The sequence below is a fragment of the Gekko japonicus genome, unplaced genomic scaffold, assembly GCF_001447785.1.
Source record: "Gekko japonicus isolate JY-2015 unplaced genomic scaffold, Gekko_japonicus_V1.1 scaffold2313, whole genome shotgun sequence".
Taxonomy (NCBI): domain Eukaryota; kingdom Metazoa; phylum Chordata; class Lepidosauria; order Squamata; family Gekkonidae; genus Gekko; species Gekko japonicus.
In genome coordinates this window covers 66530-84348 of record NW_015169854.1, presented here as the reverse complement: position 1 = coordinate 84348, position 17819 = coordinate 66530, and the positions used below count along the sequence as shown (strand labels likewise).

At 48.7% G+C, this 17819-nt stretch overlaps 1 protein-coding gene across 1 annotated transcript in view; it reads left to right on the top strand.

The window, feature by feature from the left end:
* The window catches only part of LENG8 (leukocyte receptor cluster (LRC) member 8), a 21191-nt gene extending 3578 nt beyond the window's left edge, over positions 1–17613 (top strand). Inside the window, exons 3-15 of the mRNA XM_015417373.1 lie at positions 404–520; positions 1708–1821; positions 4716–4995; positions 6103–6250; positions 7378–7563; positions 7863–8174; positions 8517–8645; positions 8987–9275; positions 11192–11293; positions 12821–12889; positions 13864–13993; positions 14604–14811; positions 16762–17613. Coding sequence (XP_015272859.1) covers positions 404–520; positions 1708–1821; positions 4716–4995; positions 6103–6250; positions 7378–7563; positions 7863–8174; positions 8517–8645; positions 8987–9275; positions 11192–11293; positions 12821–12889; positions 13864–13993; positions 14604–14811; positions 16762–16924 — 2247 coding nt within the window. The 3' untranslated portion in view covers positions 16925–17613. The remainder of the gene's footprint in view (positions 1–403; positions 521–1707; positions 1822–4715; positions 4996–6102; positions 6251–7377; positions 7564–7862; positions 8175–8516; positions 8646–8986; positions 9276–11191; positions 11294–12820; positions 12890–13863; positions 13994–14603; positions 14812–16761) is intronic.
* The last annotated feature ends 206 nt before the right edge of the window (positions 17614–17819 follow it).

Sequence of the window (17819 nt, the reverse complement as noted above, 5' to 3'; positions counted from 1 at the left end):
AGCTGGGAAGCTGTCTTTTTCCGGGGGGAGGGTATATGATACACAGTAATGCTTCAGGGCTGTGAGCACAGTCTAATTCTTTGAAGCTGCAAGCGTGGAAACTGCCAGCATTCCATTGTGTTTGTCTGTATTGGTTCAGGGATACTGACTTGGACTCCTGGCCTGAAGAGCTCAGTGCCTCAACTCTGGGAGAGGTTTGGGGCCTGTCTCATAAGGACCCTTGGCTCTTCCTAGACAGCCAGATGCCAGTCTCTCTCCCAAGGTGACTGAATAAGATCCCAGGGCCATTAGATGGACAGCCTGCTTCCTTGTAGTCCAGTGGACCTCCTGTGGGGTGGGCAAAGTGTAGTAGGTTTCTGGGCATCCCTTTGTGATGAAAAGTTTGCTCTCCTTCTTTTCACAGTATGCAGTCCAGCAAGGGGATTCCCTGCAGCAGCAGCAGCAACAGCAGCAGCAGTACTATCAATGGTATCAGCAGTACAGCAGCTACCTCTATCCGTATAATTATTATTATCCTATGGTAAGTAGCAGTGGCTGGCAAACTCCTCAGTGCCCCTGCCCTCTGCATGCCCAGTGGCATTGGCAAGGGGCAGCAACTTCTATAACTATAGAGCCAGATGATGTCATAATTCAGAGCAACAGAGCAACAAAGAGATGGTATAAGAACACTCATTTGCATAACTGAGAATATTCCACTTAACATTGATAATAATCCATAAAGCTTCTGCTCCGTAAACAGTGGTTGTTGTGAGTCCTTTATTAAGAAAGTGGTGCACACAAGGTCTCACAAAAAGTAATAAATATACACAGGAGCACCTTGCGCAGTTGTTCTAGTGCATTGCCACAAATCTGAGTATGGTTCACACTTACATAGGTGCACATCTATCATTTCCCTTTCTCTAAAGCATCTCCAGGAAGCCCTCTAGTCACTTCAAAATCTTTGCCTGCCATTCTCTTCACATAAACAGTGATACCTGCTCCGGTATACTTGCAGCTCTGGCACCATAGGATGTAGATCCCTGTTTCTGAGCACCTCTTTGTGACATGCTCTTCAGCTGCTTCTTTCAGTTGGAAAGCTGGAGGGATCTAGAGCACTGATTCTAAAATTATAGGTCAGGGAGGGACTCAAAATTATCATCATGGCAGGATCCTCACCTGAAGCTCCTGCGCACATGGAGGTGCCTTGTACTGAGTCAGACAACTTGATCCATCGAGATCAGTGTTGTCTACTTACACGGGCAGCGGTTCTCCAGGTTCTTACATGGAGGTCTTTCACATCACCTGCTACTCGGCATCTCCAGTTAAGGAGGATCAGGGATTGAGCCTGGGACCTTCTGCATGTGAAGCAGATGATCTACCATTGAGCCATGGCCCCTCCAGCTGTATCAGATAATCCAGATGTGGTTGGGGGATGCAGATAGTCTATGAAATGTGAGAATAAATTCAGAATGTCAAAACTAACCATGAAGCAGAGATATCAAAAAGCTGGAGACAAACACTGGGCAGAGGAGCCGGAAAACAATTTTGCATGAAATAATATTCTGGACATAACTGCTAATTATTAAAAGTTATATCTTTAGAAGGAGAATGGGGGCGGATCGGTGGGTGGCCAGTACGAAATTAAAATCTAATTTTAGAATTTGCCCATTGGGCTCTGGGTTGCCTTGCTTTACTGATCTGGTTCTGTGGCTTCCTGGTTCTCCCCAGAATGTCTACCCTGGATACAGCTCTCCTGGACAATATGGCATCCCAGGCTCTTACTCCTCTACAGCGCCCCAACAGCCGCCAGCTCCTGGCCAACACCAAGGGAACATGAACCAGGTAATGGACACACAGCTTTTACTGAGCTTCTCTCCCTCCCCCTTTTCCACTCTCCAGAGGGTTGCCACATTGGTCTGTAGTAGCTAAATAGGAATCAGGCGGCACCTTTAACCAAGCTTATTCCAGCCTAAGCTTCTGTGAGTTTGAGCACATACCATTTGCATTTGACGGAGTGAGTACTGATCTGTGAAAGCTTATACTGGAATAAACTTGGTTAGTCTTAAAGATGCCACTTGATTTCTGTTTTATTTTGCCTGCTTTGCTTGAAAGACAAAATCGGTTACTAGAGAAGACACCCCCACCAAATTCAGAATCCCCAGTTCCATATTCACCTTGACGGTTAAGAGCTAATTCAAAAGAAGAAGTCAGGTCACTCCTTGCATTTCACCCTCTCTCTGACACAATAAATGACTTCCTATGTGGGAAGAGCATGTGTCTGTTTTAAAAGTATAGTTGGACTCATTCTCAGCAGGAGGGTGTTAGCCTGGTTTCCCTGTCTTATGTCACCCACCCAAGCCCGCCCTCCTGTTTGTCTTGGACTCAGCCAAATTCTGCTTCTTATTGGCTTCCTGGCAACGCCCCCTCCCTTGGTGTAGGCAGTTAAACAAAGCCAGTTGTATTTCATACCATGCAGCTGAATTGCATGATGTATACTTTGGCTTCCCAAATACATGTGATATCCCCACCCCAAGCAGTTCCCTTGCTTCAGAAGCTTGAAGTGATGGTGTGTTCATTGGTCTGTGCAGGGAGAGGACATCAGAACATAAGAACATGAGAAGAGGCCTGCTGCATAAGACCAGTGGTCCATCTAGTCCAGCATCCTGTCTCACACCGTGTCCAGCCAGTTGCTCTGGACGGCCAACAACGGCATAGAGGCTGAGGCCTTCCCCTGATGTTGCCTCCTGGCTCTGGGATTCAGAGGCTTAGTGCCTCTGAATGTGCAGCTTCCCCTCAAGTCACCAAGGCTAGTATCCATTGTTATCCTTCATGAACCTATCTAATCCTCTTTTAAAGCTGTTTATTCCTGTGGCCATCACGACACCCTCTGGAAGTGAATTCCACACTTTAAGCACTCTGCGTAAAGTAGGACTTCCTTTTGTCGGTCCTGAACCTAATGCCTGACAGTTTCATTGGATGCCCTTGAGTTCTAGTATTTTGGGAAAGGGGGAAATTTTCTTAACTCTCTCTACCTCATGCCTAACTTTATAACCCTCTATCACGTCCCTCCCTTAGTCGTCTCTTTTCTAAACTGAGAAGTCCCAGAGTCTTCAGCCTTTCCTCATAGGGAAAGTGTTCCAACCCTTTTATCATTTGAGTTGCCCTTTTCTGCCCTTTTTCCAAAGCTATAATATCCTTTTTAAGGTGTGGTGACGAGAACTGCACACAGTATTCCAAATGAGGCCTCACCATAGATCTCTATAGGGGCATTACAATATCAACTGTTTTATTTGCAATCCTTTTCCTAATAATCCCTAAGATCAGCCAATATCATAATGCCCCTATATAAATCAATGGTGAGACCTCATTTGGAATACTGTGTGCAGTTCTCGTCACCACACCTTAAAAAGGATATTATAGCTTTGGAAAAAGGGCAGAAAAGGGCAACTCAAATGATAAAAGGGTTGGAACACTTTCCCTATGAGGAAAGGTTAACGCGCTTGGGGCTCTTTAGCTTGGAGAAATGACGACTGAGGGGTGACATGATTGAGGTTTATAAGATTATGCATGGGAAAGAGCAGGTAGAGAAAGAGGTACTTTTCTCCCTTTCTCACAATACAAGAACTCGTGGGCACTCCATGAAATTGCTGAGCGGTCGGGTTAGAACAGATAAAAGGAAGTACTTCTACACCCAAAGAGTGATTAACACTTGGAATTCACTGCCACAGGAAGTGGTGGCGGCTACAAGCATGGACGGCTTCAAAAGGGAATTAGATAGACATATGGAGCAGAGGTCCATCAGTGGCTATTAGCCACAAGGTATAGAAAGGGGCTCTGGGGCAAGTGATGCTCTGTCTTCTTGGTGCTTGGGGGGGCCAACAGTGGGAGGGCTTCTAATGTCCTGGCCCCACTGGTGGACCTCCTGATGGCACTGGTATTTCTGGCCACTGTGTGATACAGTGTTGGACTGGATGGGCCTTTGGCCTGATCCAACATTGGCGTCTCTTATGTTCTCTTATGTTCTAACACAGAGTTTGCCTTTTTCACTGCTGCAGCAACCTGGGTTGACACTTTCATTGAGCTATCTACTACAACCCCAAGATCTTTTTCCCTCTTCATCTCAGCAAGTTCAGACCCCATTAGTAGGGACTTTTTTGTCCCAATGTGCATCATTTTATATGCTTCTCTGTATTAAAAGGGTGTTGAATTTTTAAATTGCTAAAATAGTCTTGTGCCACTTTCCCTCTTGGCTCAAGGCAGCTTACAAATAGTAATTTAAAAGACAATGAATTAAAACCAAATGACCACCCCCATACCTTTGTCTTCCTCTTTTAAAAAATACCTGCATTCATCCCACTCAGCAGCCCTGGTGAAGAAGCAAACCTTGCAGTGTCTCCTAAAGGTGTCCAGAGAGGGGACTTCCCTCTTCAGGGAGCCCATTTCACAGTATCGGAGACACGACGGAGAAGGCCCAGGCTGTGGTCATTACCAGACAGGCCACACCTTAAACAGCCAGCAGGTGGCTTTGGATCTGGACATTCTTTCCTTGTTCTAGGAGGGTGCATAAGGCAGGAAGACTTTGGGGGGGGGGGTGTCTAGATTATTGGGCAGAGGAACGAAGCTGTGTAGGTGTGGTACCTGAGGCTGTAGAATTCTGGCGGAGCCCTGTCCCTTAAGGTTTCTGCTTCAAAGAAGCAGCTTGCAATGGTGGTGATGGCTTCCCCCCTCTCTCCCAGCCTCCTGTCCCGGGCATGGAAGATGGAGGGATGTCGTACTCAAACCAGCAGCAGCAGATGGCGGTCCCTAACCCTCCGCAGCCCCCCATGCAACATCCCAACCATCCCTCACAGCACGGCAGTCACCCCATGGGTGGTGGGGGGCAGCAGCAGGGCGGGCCTTCCGGAGGGCCACACTCCCAGCAGAACCAGTCGAATGCCTCCTACAACCAGCAGCAGCATTCTTACCAGGATGGGGCCAAGCCCAAGAAAGGGCAGCAGCTGTGGAACCGCATGAAACGTGAGCTTCTGTGGGCTAGGGGGAGGAGGGCAGCAGGAAAAAGGGAGCTCTTTTTGTAGCAGGTACTCATTTGCATATTAAGCGACACACCCCTAATGTAGCCAATCCTCCAAGAGCTTACAGTAGCTCCTGTAAGAAGAGTTCTGTAAGCTCTTGGAGGATTGGCTACATTCGGGGGGGTGTGGCCTAATATGCAAAGGAGTACCTGCTACAAAAAGAGCCCAATACCATTTTCTTTTCTTTGGCAGAATTTGGCTGGATTTTTTTTTTGTTACAAAGTTTTTTTATAAAACGTTTTAAGCTTTGATACTGTTCCTCTTGGCTTTCAGTTTGTATTTTGCCAGGGCCCGAGGAACAGGCACCGGCTTGTCAGTGGCAACCACAAATTTAATTGAAACATTGGAGCACTGAAAACCTTTGTTTGGGGGGTGGGGGGGATGTTTAAAAAAAAAAAAGTGCTAGACCCACAGGGAGGAAGTGCTTGAGGAGGGATGCCCCGCTGGCTGTCTTGGAGTCCTGGGACGGGGGAGAAGGGGTTGCTACAGACTCCTGTACATGCTGCCCACTGCTGCATTTTGTTCGGCCATGGGGGCAAAAGAGATGTGCTTTTGCCTCTGTGGAGCAGGAAGTGAGAGAATCTCCCTGGTTCCCAAGCATGGCCAAAATGTGTGGCTCCTTGCCGCTTAAGCTGTCTGTTGGGGCAGGGTGCATCTGATGCGTTGTTTTCTTGTAAAATGCCCTTTTGTGAGAGTATAGTTGAACTATTCAGGATTCAGGTCACTAGGATGTGTTAAATTTCTGAACTGTTAGAGTAAAAATGTCGTTTCTCTCTAGCTTTACTGAGATAACAGTGCACACGGCGTGGCCATTTCTGTGGCAGGCTGCAGTGGCGCCTTTCGCAACAGATCCGAAGGCCATTGAGCAGAGGTGTGGGGTTTTTTTTTTGGTGTGGTTAATCTCTAACCTCACATTCCACAAGGCTTGAGTCTGGTGGCTACAATAACTGATAGGCATCTTTTCATGCAGTGCTAGAAGCTCTTTTCTGTGGAGGACTGAAAGCTGGCTCCCTTTTCAAAAACCTCCTTGCCGTTACTCTCTTCCCAACAGAAGCGCCTGGGTCTGGGGGTCTGAAGTTCAACCTCCCCAAGCGCCCCTTTGTAGTGACAAACCAGAACTTCAACTCCTCAGAGTCACAGCAGCAGCAACACGGCAATTTTGGCTCCCAGCAGAATTCTGAGAAACGACACAATCACAGGTGGGCGTTCGTTCTGCGGGCTCTGCTCCTTGGGGGGCTTGGTTGAGGAGTGGGAGACCATTCAGGAAGGGTAGCGTGGGTTTTAGAAAACCATCTGGCTGCAACGGCTTCAAACACTGTCCCATCTTCTAGGGTAAACAGAGTCTCCAGGTGCCTTGTAGCCCCAGTCTTTGCACTTTGGTAAGGTTTCTAGCCCTCATGGTTCCAAAGGCCAAATATGGATGGTCCAGGTGCGAGATGGCCCTTGCGGGGGTACAAGATGCATGTCACCCCCTTGCCTAGTTTCTGCAAGCCCTACCTAATGGGTTTCTGCCTCTGGGAAAGAAGCACGAGAGCAGTGTCTCCTTCCGTCCCTGGCGTTCTTCCCATCCCCTTCCCACTGCATCCTTGGTGCTACCTTCCAGTACGTACACTCCACTCACGTTGCAATGGAAAGATAACATTGGCCAATCCCGTGGCTGTGGCAAGAGGGAGTGATGCCCTTTTTCAGAGGGAGGGCCTAGCTCCCCGGCCTCAAGAAATTGACCCCCCCCCCCTTCATGGCTGTTATTTGACAATGGAGACCCTGTCATGTTCTGACACTGTGGCCAGGTCCCTGTGTCCTAAGTGCTGAGTTTTAGGCAGAGTCTAGCAAGCAGCACTGGTCACAGTTGACAGGTAAGAGGTAGCTCTTTAAAGAACGGGGCGTATTGACTTCCAAGACATGCAGTTTCACCTGGAACAAGATGCCTGGGTGGTGGTGATACCGTGTTTCCCTGAAAATAAGACACTGTCTTATATTTATTTTTTCTCAAGAAGACACACTAGGGCTTATATACCACAAATGCATAGAAATCCTGCTAGGGCTTATTTTTGGGGTAGGTCTTATTTTCAGGGAAACAGGGTAGTCCTGCACATGGTGGTGTTTCAAGGAGAGCATCTTCTGCAGAAGACCAGGGGAAGGTCTTCTGTTCACAGAATGCCAACTGCTGCCACCTTTACCAGCTGGATATAGTTAACCCTCTAGGGTGGTGTCCCTCCCAGAGCCTTCATTTTGTGTTCTGCCACCATGGCAAAGGCTTCCACAGCACGCAGTCCAGGTAAAGCACTAGCGGGGTTTGGAAAAACCGACTCCTTCCTCCCTGCAGCTCTTCCACGGGTAAGCCGGAAGACTGGCCACAAGACATGAAAGAGTACGTCCAGCGCTGCTTCACAGCCTGCGAGTCGGAGGAGGACAAAGACCGCACTGAGAAGCTCCTCAAGGAAGTGCTGCAGGCCAGGCTGCAGGACGGCACCGCCTACACGATCGACTGGAGCCGGGAGCCACTCCCGGGGTGAGCGGGGGGCCGAGGAAATGATGAGGTGGAGAAGTGGGTGATGGCGGAGCGAGGTTCATTATGGGTGATGGGACAGAGGCTCAAGCGCGCATGCGCAGGCGTGTCGGGTGCCCGGATAGAGGATAGGGATCGAAGCCCGTGACTTGAGTTCTGAGAGAGGGAGTGAGATTTGGGGGGGGGGGGGGTGTTTTTTGGCTTTTTTTTTTCCCCCTTGAGAGGCAAACAGGGTCTGGATCCCTGGTAAGGGGCACTCAGTGGTGTCCGGCATACTTAGGGACGTTGCTATCTCTCTGCAGGCTGGGCCGGGAGAACATGTCGGACAGTCCCAAGAAGAAACAGCAGCGCTGGGAGGTCCCCTCTCTCCACTCGCCACGGCCTTCCATGCAGTCCACCCTTTCCCAGCAGCGGAGCAGCAGTGGCAACGCTCAGCCCCAGCGAGGGGGAGGCAGTGGGGGAGCCGGGGCTGGCCGTGCACGTGGGAATGGCTTCCCTACCAAGTTTGGGAACCGCAACGTCTTCATGAAGGAAAACAGCTCATCCTCCAGTGTCGAGTCGCGCTCCAGGTCCCGGTCTTCATCGCGGTCACCCAACCGCCATTTTCGGAGGAGGTGAGCCGTTGGAGGACTGTTGTAGGGACATCCGACTCTCTGCCGTTAGGTATCGTGCCTTTAAGGAGGGCAGAGGGAAACATGAAGAGTATGAGAGATGAATAGTAGAAAGAAGCAGTGGGGCTAAAAACTTAATTTAGAGAGGAGAGAGCTGGAAGCCTAGATTCTTGGCAAATCAGATCACATTCTTGGACCCCCACCCTGGTACAACCATCCTCATGCGACTCAGTGGGGCAGATGTGTCTTGCAACTTGTTTGTATCCGGGAGAAGTTAAATTATAATGTTTACTGGGAGCAGAAGGATTAAAAGTTTCCTCTCTCTTCCTCTCTCCTCTCTCATAGCGATTCAGATTCTGACAGTTCATACTCAGGCAGTGAATGTCGACTGGGTGGCCGTCGGAATACCCAGAGAAACCGGGGCCGTGGGGGCCACATGGATAGAGGCCGGATGAGAGCCCAACGAGGGAAGAGGTATGTTGGCTGATGAAAAGTGCCTGCACTTCGGTTCAAGGGGCGCCTTGGTTTTTCGGTGAGGGGGTTTTGCTTTGCTGTGTCAGAGGAAGGAGATGCCAGTTCTCTCACAGGTTAGAATTGGGCATGAAGCTCCTTTGGTTCTCACTGAATAGGACCCAGGGGTGAAAGCCCAGGTAGCTGGAATCCGGGATTGCTGGATACTGACGGACAGACTATTAGAGAGGTGGTGGCTGTGTAGAATTGTCAAGTTTTCTTTGGTCTTCAGAGAGACCAGGTCTCGTACACACCCGGGACTTTGCCCTGCTACCTCAGTAATCCTTGCCGTCTGCTCTCTGCAGGCACGACCAGGGCCCTTCAAAGCGCAACCGGAAGCGCAATACCATGGACTACGAAGACCCCGAGAAGGAATTCAAGAAGGAGCGGCGAGCAGCCCGCTTCCAGCATGGAGGCCACTCTAAGAAGCTGCGCCTGGAGCCCCTCATCCTGCAGATCAACAACCTGGACACCATCGGCTCTGACGGGCTCGACTGGAATGAGCTGAAGATCGTGGGCACCTCTCAGGAGATCACCAAGCATTACTTGCGCCTGACCTGCGCGCCGGATCCGTCAACTGTCCGGCCTGTCTTGGTGAGAGGCTCCAGAAGCTGCCTTCTGCAAAAAGAATTCCTGCCTTGTGTCTTGCACCCTCTCACCTTTCTGGTTTTATATCCTGCCTTTCTGCAACTACTCCCTGGAGGGTGGGGAGGAAAGGCCCTGCTGAGGGGACTCTACAGATAACATTGAAAAGTCAGAGTTCATGTCTCATTTCATTGCAACACGTCTTTCGAGGATAGTGCAGTGTTGGTTGGAAGTTGCATACTTTGGCCCGATAGTGAAGGTTGACTTTATCATCTTGGTATGTTCATGGTCAGGCCCGTAGCTGTGGTGAGGGTTTTGGGGGCTTCTACCCCTTAAAGGGCACAACCCCACAAGAATGTCACCTGTAAACACTGCTCCCTCTAAGCTGTGGAGTCTTGTGAGCAAAAATTCTACTTTGTGAGCTACTGGCATTAAAGTTGTGAGTGAGCGATTTGGCTACTGCATAAATTAGTTTGCTCTGGAGCCGTCCTTCCTGAGCTAAGACAAAAATGTGTGATCCAGGGCCTAAAAAACTGCGAGCTAGCTCACACTAACTTAGCTTAGAGGGAACACTGCCTGTAAATGCTGCTTTCAGTCATTTTCAAACATTTTTAAAATGGCGTCCACTCCTCTAAGCAGAGTGGGCTGCTGTAGTTGATGAATTCCCACAATGAGCAAGGGGGTTGGAGTAGGTGACCTCTAGGATCCCTTCTAACTCTGTATCAAGAAGCTGGTCTCCTTTAAGAGAGTTCTTCTGCCTAAGTGTTCGCTTTCTTGACTGTAGAAGTCATCACCCCCACCTGCCAGCTTGTTATCAGAATTGTTGCTTAGGCTGGCAGAAGTGATTAACTTGCAGGGGCTGAGAACTGTCATCTGCAGTGGTTGACAGCTTGCAATTCAGAGATCTATCCTGGCAACAGCTTTCTATTGGCTCAATGGCTTTTCTTTCTGCACTGAGAACTTCAGCCCCACCAGAAAAAAATTTGCCCCACAAGCCTCAAAATCCTGGCCACGGGCCTGCTCATGGTCTGTTTGTTGCATCAGCTAGGCTTCGTAGGGTAGCAATGAGAAGACGTGGCTTTTAAGATTACAAAATAATTGGGGGGGCATGCATAATGGTCACAAGTCTATTCTATATCCCATGAGCTATCCACTGGAGTGATCTGCCCGTACAAATATATCAAACACCAAAAATATGACAGGAGAGCTATCAAAAAAGACCTGGGCTTAATTTAAAAGACCTCACAGATTGCTGCACATTCTTTGCAAGAAGCTGGTTTCTGTAATGTTGCATTAAGGCGTTCAGTCCTGGGGTTTTTTGGGGGGGGAATTACCCCAGTTAAGGTGTACAGTTATTGTGTGTTCCCCTGCTGTCAAAGCAGTGTCATCCACACATGATGGCAGTCACCACAGATTGCAGTGCAATGCATTGTACAGCTGTGCCATGGCTGAAAAACAGGAAGTGGATTATAAAGGCACGTAAAGCAGATAATGGAATGTGCGCCAAGCCACAAACTGTAGATTAAATCGCACAATGTACTGTATGATTAAAGAGCTGCATGGCTCACCCCAGGCAGGTTCTTTACGTTTGGAACAGTGGTGCGGACAGACTCAGGCTTGCCCTGTAGCCAGAGTTGGACCCATGCAGATCTGACACTGTGGAGGGGGGAACTGGGCGGTGGAAGAGAGAAGGACTCTGCAGGGCAAAACAGTCTTGCGTGTGGGAGGGAGAATGAGCGCAGATGCCCCACCAGCCAGGAAACCGGTTAAAAATCTGTGTCCGTGTTCTCATCGATGTTCATCAATCCATTGGGATCCATTGCCGGCTGGTTTCAGTCTTGCTGCAGGACGAACTCCCAAGATCACTTTCATTTATGCTCCTTGGGTCGGTCTCTTACTCGCCGTTTTGCCTCTGCTCCTTCCAGGTACTTAAAAAAGCCTTGTCCATGGTGAAATCCCACTGGAAAGAGAAGCAGGATTACGCCTACGCTTGCGAGCAGATGAAATCCATCCGGCAAGACCTTACAGTAAGAGAGCTCATTGGAGGCTGGGAGCGGACGCCTGTGGATCATTGCTGGGGCTATGGGAGACCGTCTTCATTAGCTTTTTGGTGCTGCAGATGGAGCCTGTGATTGTCCCTTATTTGGCCTGGGAGCTGAGAGTTGTTGCTTCTGGGTTCTCTAGCCAGAGGAGTTGGAGCCTGCAGGCACTGGTGCTAAAGACACCTTCTAGAGACTGCTTTCTTTTAAAAGAGAGTAAAATGCTGGTCTGCAGTAGAACAGCTAGATTGGAGTCGAGTAGCGCCTCACAGGCCAAGAAGATTTTCGGGGTAGACTCTTTCGAGAGTCAGAGCTCCCTTTCTTTTTTGTTACTTTAAAAACATGAGTTGTTTCTAGCCCGTACGGCCATCCAGGTAGGTTTGAAAGTGCGTGGGCAAGGAGGTGTGTGAGGCCTGTGGGCTTCAGGGCCTTGCACAGATCCTCACCAGACCTAACCAGTGCCAAGTACATCAATATATACAGGTCTGATTTGCACAGTTTCTACAGCAGTCACAGCAGTCAACCCAAATTCTGTGCAAGGAAATCTGTCTTTGCACACCGTTCCTTTTAGAGCAGAGCAATCTAATGGCAAGGTTCCTCCGGTCTGTATAAGGCAGCTAATTGGACAGCAGCAAGAGTAGTGGCATTTTTCTGTGCTCCTGTGACACCAGCCGCATGAATGCTATTTCCTAGTTTGCACTACCCACACGTCCTACCTGCTCTGACCAGCTGGCATGTAACTCTACCAGTTGGGCAGCTTTTTCCCACCTGTGTTTACGTCAAACAACTCGTTCCTCTTGTCCTTCATTTGGCACAGTCTGTTCCCTTCCTTTTGTTAAATATTAAGGAAAGGGAAGAGAACAGTCCTCTGTAACAGCAGTTGGATGCTAGGCTGTGTGGGAGCTCCAGAGGTGACACAGGCCATTGATGTAATCTACCTGTGTAACTGATGTAGAGTTCTGCAGTCCCCCAAGGTAGTCAGACCTTGGCAGGCTTGCTGGTTGCGTTTAGGGGTATATTTTGTTTTGGTGTGCAGAGGGAAAACACAGTACAAGCATCCTTCCTGTTTCTCTGCCTCTGGTTGAGAAGGCTGGAATGTAATTTCTTCATGTAACTTATTTATTTATTTATTAGTTTTTATCCCGCCCTCCCCATGGACGTGCTCAGAGAGGGTTACGGAGTCACAAATCTCAATAACAATAGTTAAAATAATTAAATAGTAGTTTAAAACAGTAATTAAAACCACAATCAAGGGTCATGCTACTACGCTCAGTTTAAGCGGCTCCTAAATCAGCAATTTCAGTAGGGGAGGCGAAAGGTGGATTTTTCAACTCCCAGCACCCACGTAGGTTTCCAGTGGTCCCTTTTATTATATATTAATTTACAGTATTTATTAGCTGTTCTTCAGTACAGAGCTCTGGGCAGCTTGTGACCCCCCCCCCCTTCCCCTGGCGCAGGAAATCAGAAGGCAGTTGAGTCACTGCTTAGATAACTTGTGTTTCTTCTCCTGTTTAGGTTCAGGGAATCCGTACAGAGTTCACTGTGGAGGTGTATGAAACCCATGCCAGGATAGCACTGGAGAAGGTAAGGGGAAGTTCTCTGAGGCCACTCGCTTTCCCCAGCTAGCTCTTGACAAGAGCCAAACAAAGAGGACCGGCTTGAACCTACCTGAGGGCAGAGACTGTTGGGTTCCTCTTTCCCTTACTTAAAGGGGAAGCATGCATATCTTCTAAGTTTGGCAGTATAGATGCTTGGAAATGCTCCGGGTGCCTCGGTGGAGGGATTTGTATGACTTACCCGGCTCCTTGGACGTCCCTCGCACTTAACTGCTTTGTTGTCCCCTTGTTCCTCCCCCAAAGTAAGCCCCCAATAAGTAGTTTTGTGTTTAAAAAATACACCCCCCCCCCCATGAGCAAGAATGTTTTTGAATTTGTTGTAGGCATAATTAGCTGTATCCAGCTAGTTACTTAATTTTTTTTATTTTCTATTTCTCATAAAACCTTCCTTTCTCTCTGAGACTCAAGGTGGGTTACAGAATTTTAAGAACAGTTCAGTCAGGCAGCGAGGACTTCCAACAAACCCTGCAGCAGAACTAGGAGTAGTAAATGATGAGATCCTCTTTGCAGCAGGGAGCTGTGGGTGGGCAACAGGTCAGAATACCTCCAGCTTTTGAGGTACAAGAAATGCTCCTTTTTTACGCCAGGGAGCTCAGGTTGACATGCGTGGTGCTCCGCTCTGTTTTCTCTCCACGGTATCCGTATGAGGTAGGTTAGGGTGAGGTTACCCAGCAGTCTTTGTGGCTGAGTGGGGAGTTCAGCCTCCCTGGTTGTGTAGTTGAACCACTATACAAGCCTGGCTCTCCTCTTGGAACACTGTGGGAGTCCCCTTCAGCTAGTAAGAGCAAATTGTGTTCCCTAGAGGAGCAAGAATCTATCTGGTTACCAGACAGTAGGATACGAGGGCTTGAAAGACTTCTTTTAAAAAAAATCTGGTTCTGGAAGATATTACAGCAACTTCAGTGGGATTTGCAGTAATGTTGGATTATCTTTCCCACCCAGGGTGACCACGAGGAGTTCAACCAATGCCAGACGCAGCTGAAGTCTCTCTATGCAGAGAACCTCCCGGGAAATGTTGGGGAATTCACTGCTTATCGCATCCTCTACTACATTTTCACCAAGAATTCAGGGGGTGAGAAAGGATGTGGGTCGAGGGAGGGCCCCTTACCTCCAAGTCTGAATATATCCCATCTCTGCTTGTGCAGTGCCAAATCATTGTCTGAAGGGGAAGGGAAGCAGTTATGGGGTCAATCTGTGTTTCTCAGTCTTCAAGAGTTCCTTCAGGAATGGCAAATCTCTGTGAATTTTCCCTCAAAAAACATACCTTAGCAGGCTCTTTAGCCATTGGAAAAAGGAGATGAGGACTTCCTGTCCTGTTTTTATGCTCCTGTTCCCATCATCCTAGGAGACAGGAAGAAGGCCGGCTGCTCTGTCTGCCCCTGATGGGGAGAGGAGTGTCGACTCTCTTTAATTATTTTCCTGCTCTGCTCTCCCTCAATTTCATTCATCAGAAAGGGGAGTAGCCTGGAGAAGCTTCTGTGTGATCTTTGTATTTTGGCCTTATTCTATTGACAGATTTAGTAGGGCCTTGTAAGTCAAACAGGAGTGATGTGAAGCACAGGAATGGAAAATATTAAATATTTAAGCCAAAGACAATGCGTGTTGAGAGTAAGCAAAGACAGGACTATGAGAGAGAGAGAAACAGCTTGTCTTTTAATTACGGCTGGTCATCTTGCCTGCAGATATCACCACCGAGCTGGCATACTTGACCAAAGACCTGAAAGCAGATCCGTGTGTGGCACACGCGCTGTCCTTGCGAGCAGCCTGGGCCCTGTCCAATTACCACCGCTTCTTCTGCCTCTACCGTCAGGCCCCCTGCATGTCCGGGTACCTCATTGACAAGTTTGCCGAACGAGAGAGGAAAACGGCCCTCAAAGCCATGATCAAAACGTATGTGAAGCTGGGATGGGGCGGTACCGCTCACTGGTGTATTTTCCTACCTCTCCTTCCTTCCTGCACAGCTTCTGTCTTGGAGGGAGGGAAGCCTTGTAGGTAGAGGTGGGTACAGGGGTGGGGGGGTTTACATTTTCACACAGCCTTAGTCCGGAGGGCCATGCCCTTTGCAGGTAAGTGGAGGAATAGTTTTCTTGCCAAGGACTCAGTTTGAGTTTTAATGGCTGAACCAGAGATTTGATTGCAGACTTGGGCTGTGCCAGAAGGCATTTGAATCCGCTTAAGGTTCTAAGTGACTTCTCCTCTCAGGTCCTATCTAGTAAAGGTATTTCATACAGGAAATACACAGGAGGGCTTATATGGATACATGAAGGAACAAGGCAGCATCCACAAAGGAAAAAAAAAAAGATTATGGCGTCCTGGAGAAAATAAGTAGACCTGTGCGTGCATCTTGCCCTTGGTTTCATGTATTTTGCTCCTCCTCACTTGGCTATATCCCTCCCCCCCCCCCCCCCCCAAAGGGGGGGGGGGGGGGGTAGGCAGAAGCAGTGCAAAGAATTTCTCCTCCCCTGTTCCATTCAGTTGTTGTCCAAAGCAGATTGCTCTAAAAACAGAACCACTGCAGTGTTTTACATAAAATGCTCTCTTTGAATTTTCTTTACAATGTGCATGGGCAAATGCACATCAGAGCACACATTCCACTGAAAGCTTAATTCCATATTTAGGGACCTTTTTCAGCCCCCCCCCCCCCCATCACTCTGAGGCATTTCTAGGTGTAGGGGAAGAGATTTTGAAGTATGAATATACCCAGTCACAGTAAGCTTGACTGTGGGTTGCTGTGCCCCTTAGGTCCAGTTTCTCTCTGAACTGATGGGCTGAGTGGAAGTTAGAGAACGGCACACAGACATGATCTTTTTCCAACCCCGAAACCTCCTTCCATAGCCCACAGTTCATAGGTGTTAAGCCAGAAAGCCCTAGGGATTTGCCATTTGGGAACAATGAGCTTTAGAGAAGGCTGGGATGGATGATATTGACCTTCTCCCCAGTAGCCAAACTGACTTGGAAAATACATAAATAAATAGAAAGGAGGAGGGAGTTGAATTGTGAGCCTTGCCAGGGTCCCGGAATGGAGTTGATTCAGGGGCAAGTCTTTCTGTGTGCTTAAGTCTGTATTTGATTCATATCGCAGCCTTTAGCTATGGTTTTCCCCTAACCCCTTTTCGGGAACAGTTACAGCTCCTGCCTTGCAGGCAAAAGATTGTGGATTTGCATTGTTCGTGTCTTCAGTTAGCAGGTCTGGGAAAGACAGAGGAGACAGGACTAGGTTCTGGGGTGTGGGGCGTTTGTGTGTGCGCATGTGTCGTATGTATGCATACTGTCTTAAGGCTTAACTACAGGTTGGGGGCTGACCTTTCAGAGGCCTTGAGGGATGTCCTCCATATTATGAACAGGGCCTTTGAATGCGAAACTCAGTTCCTTCCACCTTTCCTTACTTATAGTAGGAATGAGGAGGGGGGTTGCGATGCTTTGTCGAAGCGCTGCCATTGTGCTCCAAGGGACACTGTACTGGGAGTGCCCCAAGTAGTTTTGCAGAACGCCTCAAGAGAATTACAGCCGGCCCTGTGTCTCTGTATAGTTGGGGGTCATGGGCAAGCAGGTCATACCGGAACCCCTGCATCTCTTTTTTTCCCAGATGAAGCATCACCTTTTACTGTAGCACCCCCACCAAATCCCTCTTTCAGGCTCCCCTTGGCCATAAGGATTAGGAACTTACTCCTCCCCCCCCCCCCAAAAAAAAGAAAAATGTCCTTAAGGTTTCATTACAATGCCAAGGCAACTAAAGGTAACCAGTTGCACACTAGGGGCCGTGTTCTGCTTGTCATCTTAGCCTGCTTTTCATCTGCTGCCTTTTTCCCGTTCACCAGTGTCTCTCTTTATCTCCCTCAGTTTTCGGCCGGTGCTTCTCGTCTCCTACGTTGTGTCAGAGCTGGCCTTCGAGAGCGAGGATGAGTGCCAAGCCTTCCTCGCGGCTCTGTCCCTCGTGTATACTAGCCCCGACGCCACCAAGATTGACTGCAAGCAGAGCTTGGCGGTCCTGGCCAATTTCTGAAAAAGTCTAAACCCCCACTTCCTGCCCCCCCCACCCTGTTTTTATATAACATGTTCATATATGTCTGTATATATAACACCAGATTCACTTGGCTGCTGTGGGCACACAGGAGCCGAGCTCTGCCGCCTCTCCCGCTGTCCATGCCACGCACGGATAGAAGAGGGTAAGATCCATGGACGCCGGACGGCATCTGGGACCATCAGAAACGGAGAAGAGCCGAGAGCTTGGTCTAACAGTTGTGGGGGTTTTGCCAGCAGTGGGCTAGGGGGAGGCGTGGGGAATGTTTTCGCAGCGATGGCTCACCAGTTCACAGCTGTTTTTCTCCCCTTCCTGTTAAGATGAAAAGTACTGTCCATTGGTCAGGAGTTCTGAGAGAAAGGTTGGGGGGAAAGCAACAGAGGTTTGTCATTAAATGGCTGGGAGCTGTGCATTTAATTGCTGCCTTTTCATACAGTGTTGTTTTTGCTTGCACCGCCACTGAGGTGTTTAGGGGACTAGAGTGTTTCCTGCCTTAAACTGCAGTAGGTTCTCTAAACCGTGGCGGTAACTTCCTGTAGAGGCAGAGTCTCAATGAGATTCCACTCGGCCAGGCTCTTGGAAACCCGTGGTACCCTGAGAGCAAATGGCTCCTTTGTGTGTATATATGTGGAATATGATTTTGTACAGAAGCTACCAAGCTGTAAATAACGCTTAGGAAATGTTTCAAGGAGAAGAAAAAAACAACTCATGGTTTTCTACTTTTATATTTTATAATGAGTTTAACAGAGGGTTTTCTCTGAAGATGAAAAATCCAGGTGGTTCTATGTGCACCTTTGTGTTCTACATTGTGCTCCTGAAAAACAAAACAAAAACTAATGCTGTCTCAGTTTTTTCCTCTTCCGAGCTATGGCCTGGC